General features: G+C 36.5%; 1 protein-coding gene across 10 annotated transcripts in view; it reads right to left on the bottom strand.

Annotated features, from left to right (window-relative positions):
- Positions 1–8,693, bottom strand: part of PUM2 (pumilio RNA-binding family member 2) — a 116,223-nt gene that overhangs the window by 51,354 nt on the left and 56,176 nt on the right. For 9 of the 10 annotated variants that reach the window (XM_010840527.1, XM_010840526.1, XM_010840528.1 and 6 more), the window contains 2 exons: positions 4,081–4,206; positions 981–1,123 (listed from right to left, as the gene is read on the bottom strand). In XM_010840527.1, coding sequence (XP_010838829.1) covers positions 981–1,123; positions 4,081–4,206 — 269 coding nt within the window. The remainder of the gene's footprint in view (positions 1–980; positions 1,124–4,080; positions 4,207–8,693) is intronic. The other variant, XM_010840533.1, reaches the window with a different exon arrangement.

The raw sequence follows: 8,693 nt of genomic DNA on the forward strand, positions 1-8,693 counted from the left end.
GAACAAAGATTTCATCAAAAAATGTGAAAACTTAAGAATGGTCAAACTTTACTACTTCATAATACACAGCTCTTCTTGCAGTGATAATACACAACCATGATACACATTAATTTCACAAAGGGAAAGACTTCAACAGTTCAGGACAAGGGGGATTCATCTCAAGTCCAACCATGGAAGCAAGCATCATGCCACAAGTACGGGTCATGTTTAGGCAATGTGATTTTTTTTATTTAGCAGAAGAAGACAGATTTTAAGAGTATTAAATGGTGCTATGGCATAATCTACAAGGACTGAGTCAAAGGACAGCTTTAACAGAACATCAACATAGTTTAAAAAGAAAATTCAACTGCCAAGTAACAAACACTGTGCTTGTCATTAAGTTGCTTCTTTGGTATAAATATGATAAATGTGACGACCAGAATTCTGGCATTTTTATCAGAATTTTTTTTTGACATTTACTTACAAAAATAGCTTCAGGAAAGCAGAAACTGGGAAAAAAATCTTCAAGATAAACATTTTCTGTTTTAAGAAATTAAATCTAACCTTTACTGAAAATATTTCATCTTTCCTTGCTTAAAAACAAAGTACCCAGTAACCTCCTTTTTCTGGTCAGAAATATATTAAGTTAATATTTAAAACAGTAATTTAAATACCCAGAAGAAAATGAACTGACAATCACTTTAATAGAAATACTGTGAGTACACTTTAAGAAGTGAAGAAAAAATTAAAAACTGTTAAGACATTTCAAGACAGTTTCAAAAATGAAAATGTAGAAGTGGAATACAACTAAATATTCAAATTCATATAATTACAACTAGCGGGAAAAAAAAACCGTAATACTTGTGTATCAACTATATGATAGGTACTGTGCTAAACACACTGGGAAAATTAAACAGAGAAAAAACACAGAGCTTGAATGCAAGGGGCTCATACAACTTCAAAGACTCTTTAGGTATTATTTAATGAAGGCAAGCCTATACCTGTTGCTGTCCAGGCTGAGCTTGTGATGCTGCTTGTTGATTTGCGGTGTTGTTTGCCGCAGCTGCAGCTTGCTGCTGAAATAAATTGGCTGGATACACCCCCCACGGAACACCATAATACTGAGGTGGAACCACTGCCGGACCTAAACCCCACATCCCACCCCCCCAAAAAAATAAAAAAAAAAAGTCACTACATTTTATAGAATAAGGTTGGTCAGTTACTATTAGATCATAAAAAAGGAACAGTGTATAAGACTTAGAGTAGATGTTCTTACAATCCTATATCCACATGGAATTGCTTTCCCCTTTCCCAATTCTACTAGAGACAAAGTCTACCAAGGCATGAATTATTAAAAAAAGAAAGTATTCAGAGGTGACAGCAGTGGTATTAATGAAAAGATATGAAGCTAAACTCAAGAGGGACAAATGAACTGACAGGGTACTTAATCACCTTTTCAACATCTATTGAATACTAGTTTATGTACTTGACACTGGCAAATAGGAACATTAGACAACATAAAGACTTCCTATATTCAATTCATCACTCTTTTTAAAAAGGAATTTTTTTAACTGAAAACATTTTTGGCTTTTAATTTGTAAAATGTAACATAAAACTAGGGAACATTTTGGTACTAAGCTTGCTAGAAGTATATTTTATTTGTAAACAGAATTTTAAAATATTTTTCATATCTGAAACAAAATTAGTTACAATTCTCACAAAGCAATTGAAAATCACATAAAAATAAATGAAACGTCAGTGCTTATGTGATTAGGAAACTGGAACCAGTGAGTTAAGACAAGAACGAACTATATTATATAATCATAAAGGGACACAGGCCTAAGAAGGCAACTCAGGAAAAACAGAGGAAATTCTTGCTCTATCTACTTTATCCAAGATAAAATTTAATTTCTGGTCAGTATGTAGTATCACACAAAATAAGACCTACCATTAAATTAATAATTAACATGTCATGTTTCCTGGCTGATAATATGTCCTAAATTCCATTGATATGATTTTAGTGTATCTGGTGGTGGTGATGGTGTAGTCACTAACTGGTGTCCGACTCTTGAGACCCCATGGACTGTAGCCTGCCAGGCTTCTCTGTCCATAGGATCTTCCCAACCCAGGAACTGAATCTGGGTCTTCTGCATTGGAGGCAGATTCTTTACCAACTAAGCTACGAGGGAAGCATTACATATTAGTGTATCTAACATGTATTTTAGAAAGTCAAACTCTTGGTTTCACTTTGTTTTAGAAGAAAATGAAGTCCAATGTAATTGAACCACTAACATGAAAAGCTTCAAAAAAAAAAAAAAATAATTCTAAAGACAGTTTAAGCAAAATCTATAATAAAGACTCTTAAAACATAAGAAAAGGATTTATGAAGAAAGGATACACTGTCACAACAGAACAAAAGAATCAGACATCCAGCTAGAATTTCTCTGTCCAGAAGTAGCCAGAAGTTACCTGTGGCTAAACAGTTGAAAGTTGAATAGCCGGAACTGAGATGTGTTCTAAGTATGTAATACATACTTACTATGGGGATTTTGAAGACTTAGCACTAAAAAAAAAGTACCTATCAATAAAAACTATCAATAATCAATAGTTAAATCAAACAGATCACTGAAATTAAGTTCATGTTTTTTACTTTTATAATATGGTTACTAGGGGGGGAAAAAAAAGCTTAAGTTACAATCTGGCTCCCGTTCTATTTCTACTGGACAGTACTGATCTCAGAAATTCTAAGTAAGTCCAGAATGCCAAGAATCCTTATCTTGAAACTAATGATCATTTAAAGTTGCTTCTTTCAGGTTCCATAGATTCACAGATTAATGATTCTCTGTATTTAAGATATACCAGCACTTTACATATTAACATCCAGTTAAATGGTACTAGGAAAGCTCACATCCTTATGGAATCACAGGCAGATCTACACCAGAAGAACTCATTGTGACAGGTTAGTGTCAGTTGGCTAACTAAGGGATCCAGCAAGAATTTGAAATTAACATTTTTTCCCACATCTTAAAATTCTTGTGTGTTTAAAAAAAGAAAAGTCCACAGATACCTAAGAAACCCACAAATGCCTAAGAAAAAAATACCTGTTCTGCAGGCATGATAATAAATAACTACCAGAAGCGGATTTAACATTAATTGATCAGTGGTAATTCAGTGAGTTTATCACTGACAGCTTCAAGTTACGAAAAGTTAGTCAATCAGCAGCCTCAAACAAGGAAACAGAAACACACTTCCACAGTTGATATATCTCCCTGCTCCTGTCTTGGTAACCAACATAAATCATGCTTAAGACTAATTCATTCCTGTCTCTATAACTGACTCAATGTAAAACAACTTCTCCCTCTAAACCCTAAACAACAAATCACTTTATTCAATAATATTGTGCCAAACCAGTACACAAGTCTTCCTTACTTAAATGGGAAATACAATTTGGAATAAAAAAAAAAAAATTTTTTTTTTTTAGCTTTAGTGCAATACAATTGACACATGACACTGTATACTTTTGCTTTTTAGTCCAGATTTTGAGTGGTAGTTATCAGGCTTTGACATTTACTAATATATTCTTTCCAACTCAATCCCACCTTTTCATCCCTCAGCTTGCCTGTTTATTCTGATACTGCTAATTAAACTTTACTTTTTAGATACTCATTCACTCAAGACTGAACCTCTTTACCTTGTCCTATTCCTGACATGGGTGTTTACTATTCCTGATCTGGGGGCAGCTGCGATAGAGGCTCCTGTGAGTGTCCATCTTATTTTCTGAGAAGTAACTTTATTTGCATTGTCTCTGTGGGTAAATGGGATCAATTACAAGAATAAAGATTTGCTAATGCAAGATTTTTCAAACTATAAAACTAAAATGTAAACCAACTATGCACAGGAGGAAAAGAGTTATTAGACTTAGGTTTTCTCCTGTAGCATTATAGTTGAAAAATAAACTAACTCTGGAAACTTCATTTCACTCTGGATATATGTTTCAGTTTTCCCTAGGAACTTCAAATTGCCCCAAAAGACAAAAGTAAAGCTTACCCCAAAATTAAAACTAAATCCAGAACAAGAAAACAAGTATGAACAGTAAGTTACCTGCTAATGTAGCTGCTGCAGCCAATCCTGCTGCAGTATACGGATCAGTCCCTGGAGGAGCAGCACTAATAATATATGGATTTGGCACAAATGCAGCTGGAGCAAGGCCTGCTGAAAATACACCAGCTGTATTTGAAAGAGAGAGAAATAATAAAAACATAAGCATGACTTTCTTCATTAGGAAAAAATTTCTATTCTGAAATTGGAGTTGGGGAGGACAGAGTATATGATAATTCTAACGCTTATTACCTAAGTGACCTTGAGCATGTAACACAACCTGTTGCTGGGGTTCTTCATGTATGAAACAGGTATATAACCAGTAATTTCTGTTCAAATTAAATATAAATGATTGTATACTACTAGCACATAACAGGAACACAATAAATGTTTACAGCTAGAACTACTATTGTTCAATAGTGGTTTTTCATTTAATCTTTATTAAGTCAACTATGAGTTAGGGGTTCAAAACTGAGGAGGACAGATATGATCTGCCCTCACAAATCACAATCTAGTCAGAAAAACAAGTAGAATACAGTGTAAGTGCGATGAGCACAGAGAAACAGGATATCAAAGAAGCTTTTGGTAGGATGGTATGGAGTTGTGGTAAGATAAAACTGGAGCCATAATCAAAATGGAGACTCATGAAGAGCTTCCTGGGTCAAGTTAAGCAGTTGGGACTTTACTCTGAAAGTAAAAGGAAAACAGTGAGTTTTAAGCAGGAGAATAAACCCACTTCTGAGTCTAATATATGCCAAAATAGACTTGGTAAAGGAGGCTAAGGAAGATTTATGCTAGAATTTCCTCTTCTGGAAAGTAAATGTGAAAAGTACAAGGTAGGAAATAGCTAAAGAGAATATGTTTAAAGTTAAAGGAGCTCAAAAATGTTGAAGTTGAAAAAGATGGTGGGGGATGGATATAGACATAAAAAGCAAGTGGACATAAAATAACTTTTATGCTTACTATATTATAGAGATTTTCATGTTTCTGGACTGTGATGCACAATGTAAATATTATTTCTCATGGACCTAGCATCCACACACGCAAATGCCACAAACAAAAATCTCAAAAAAATGTTTACCCTTATGGAATTTTAAGAAATAATGGCCACAACCTACAATAGTGATTTCATGCCCAGGCCATTTGAATAAAACAGAGGGTTCAATTAAATCCTTGCATTATTTAAAAGATCATTTGTTCAAAGCTGCATTCTTAGCTATGCCCTAGATCAAAGGCTTTCGAGATTTCCCTCTAGTGCCTCTACTGTGATTCAGCTCAGTTCAGTTTAGTCGCTCAGTTATGTCCGACTCTTTGTAACCCCATGAACCACAGCACACCAGGCCTCCTTGTCCACCACCAACTCCCAGAGTCCACCCAAACCCACGTCCAGAGTCGGTGATGCCATCCAACCATCTCATCCTCTGTCATCCCCTTCTCCTGCCCTCATTCTTTCCCAGCATCAGGGTCTTTTCAAATGAGTCAGCTCTTTGCATCAGGTGGCCAAAGTATTGGAGTTTCAGCTTCAACATCAGTCCTTTCAATGAACACCCAGGACTGATCTCCTTTAGGATGGACTGGTTGGATCTCCTTGCAGTCCAAGGGACTCTCAGGAGTCTTCTCCAACACCACAGTTCAAAACCATCAATTCTTCAGCGTTCAGCCACCTTCACAGTCCAACTCTCACATCCATACATGACCACAGGAAAAACCATAGCCTTAGACTAGACGAACCTTTGTTGGCAAAGTAATGTCTCTGCTTTTGAATATGCTATCTATATTGGTCATAACTTTCCCTCCAAGGAGTAAGCGTCTTTTAATTTCATGGCTCCAGTCACCGTCTGCAGTGATTTTGGAGCCCCAAAAAATAAAGTCTCACACTGTTTCCCCATCTATTTCCCATGAAGTGATGGGACCAGATGCCATGATCTTTGTTTTCTGAATGTTGAACTTTAAGCCAACTTTTTCACTCTCCACTTTCACTTTCATCAAGAGGCTTTTATGGTACTTTAATATGCTTTTCTCACTTGCCAGTTAAACACAGATCCCTTTCCATGTCAAGGGATACCTATTTATTATTTTTTTGGTGGTGTGTGTAGCGGGGTGCTGCATGCCACCTGGCTTGCAGGATCGTTTCCCACAACCAGGGATTGAACTCTGGCCCTTGGCAGTGAAAGCGTGCCTCCTAACCACTAGACTGCAGGGCAATTTTCTAGTAATATTTATAGCTACAGAGTTCTGGATCCCACTACATAAAAGGAACATGATTTAACTAGTCTACTACAGATATACAGATGATTCACTTTTTGCTATTAATAATGCTATTATTAAGTATACTACATTACCATATCCTTATGAAAATTCACTTAAATGGACAAACATATATATTTAATCTCCATCCGCCTCTCCAGATTACCCTCCAGGAAAGTTTTACCAATTTACACTACTGCCATGAATATACAAGAATACCACCTACACTCAGATGAAATAAGGTATTCTCGAATTTTTTAAAAGTTGACAATGTCAGAAGTAAAGTATTAAAACCAGTTGGTTTTAATCTATGGTTCTTTGGCTATCAAAGAGACAAACTATATCAAATCTTGTATACTTTTATTTTTTTATTAAAATTCTTATCCATCGGAATATGACCCAATTATCTCCAAGTCATTCTCCAAAAATACTTTTATAAAATTAATTTGCAATGTTAAGATTAAAAGTCACACTACCCCTACACCCCAAACACACACACACCCTCACTTCAGAGTATTCTTGTCTACTGATCTAGTTATATATCTCTCAGCCAGTGCAACAATGTTTTAACCTTGAAGATAATAATTACTTTGAAATAGGGTTAAGTCCATCTCTCATTTAGGTGTTCTATTAACTTTCTGGTTTTACTTTTTTGAGATAAATATCAAAAGCAAAGTTTTAAGTTCCAAAAAAAGAAAAAAGGTCCTGTTGGGATTCCAATCAATATATTAAATTCACAATTTAAGGAGAATTGACATCTTTAAAGGAAAGATATAAACATTTGAATGCAGAGTTCCAAAGAATAGCAAGAAGAGATAAGAAAGCCTTCCTCAGCGATCAATGCAAAGAAATAGAGGAAAACAACAGAATGGGAAACACTAGGGATCTCTTCAAGAAAATCAGAGATACCAAAGGAAGATTTCATGCAGAGATGAGCTCGATAAAGGACAGAAATGGTATGGACCTAACAGAAGCAGAAGATATTAAGAGATGGCAAGAATACACAGAAGAACTGTACAAAAAAGATCTTCATGACTCAGATAATCACGATGGTGTGATCACTCACCTAGAGCCAGACATCCTGGAATGTTAAGTCAAGTGGGCCCTAGAAAGCATCATTATGAATAAAGCTAGTGGAGGTGATGGAATTCCTTCCAGTTGAGCTATTTCAAATCCTAAAAGATGATGCTGTGAAAGTGCTGCACTCAATATGCCAGCAAATTTGGAAAACTCAGCAGTGGCCACGGGACTGGAAAAGGTCAGTTTTCATTCCAATCCCAAAGAAAGGCAATGCCAAAGAATGCTTAAACTACCGCACAATTGCACTCATCTCACACGCTAGTAAAGTAATGCTCAAAATTCTCCAAGCCAGGCTTCAGCAATATGTGAACCGTGAACTTCCTGATGTTCAAGCTGGTTTTAGAAAAGGCAGAAGAACCAGAGATCAAATTGCCAACATCCGCTGGATCATGGCAAAAGCAAAAGAGTTCCAGAAAAACATCTATTTCTGCTTTACTGACTATGCCAAAGCCTTTGACTGTGTGGATCACAATAAACTGTGGAAAATTCTGAAAGAGATAGGAATACCAGATCACCTGATCTGTCTCTTGAGAAATCTGTATGCAGGTCAGGAAGCAACAGTTAGAACTGGACATGGAACAACAGACTGGTTCCAAATAGGAAAAGGAGTTCGTCAAGGCTGTATATTGTCACCCTGCTTATTTAACTTATATGCAGAGTACATCATGAGAAACGTTGGACTGGAAGAAACACAAACTGGAATCAAGATTGCCGGGAAAAATATCAATAACCTCAGATATGCAGATGACACCACCCTTATGGCAGAAAGTGAAGAGGAACTCAAAAGCCTCTTGATGAAAGTGAAAGTGGAGAGTGAAAAAGTTGGCTTAAAGCTCAACGTTCAGAAAAGGAAGATCATGGCATCTGGTCCCACCACTTCATGGGAAATAGATGGGGAAACAGTGGAAACAGTGTGAGACTTTATTTTTCTGGGCTCCAAAATCACTACAGATGGTGACTGCAGCCATGAAATTAAAAGACACTTACTCCTTGGAAGGAAAGTTATGACCAACATAGATAGCATATTCAAAAGCAGAGACATTACTTTGCCAACAAAGGTTCGTCTAGTCTAAGGCTATGGTTTCTCCTGTGGTCATGTATGGATGTGAGAGTTGGACTGTGAAGGCGGCTGAGCACCGAAGAATTGATGGTTTTGAACTGTGTTGTTGGAGAAGACTCTTGAGAGTCCCTTGGACTGCAAGGAGATCCAACCAGTCCATTCTGAAGGAGATCAGCCCTGGGATTTCTTTGGAAGGAATGATGCTAAAGCTGAAACTCCAGTACTTTGG

This window comes from Bison bison, unplaced genomic scaffold, assembly GCF_000754665.1.
Source record: "Bison bison bison isolate TAMUID 2011002044 unplaced genomic scaffold, Bison_UMD1.0 scf7180017864145, whole genome shotgun sequence".
NCBI classification, from domain to species: Eukaryota; Metazoa; Chordata; class Mammalia; order Artiodactyla; family Bovidae; genus Bison; species Bison bison.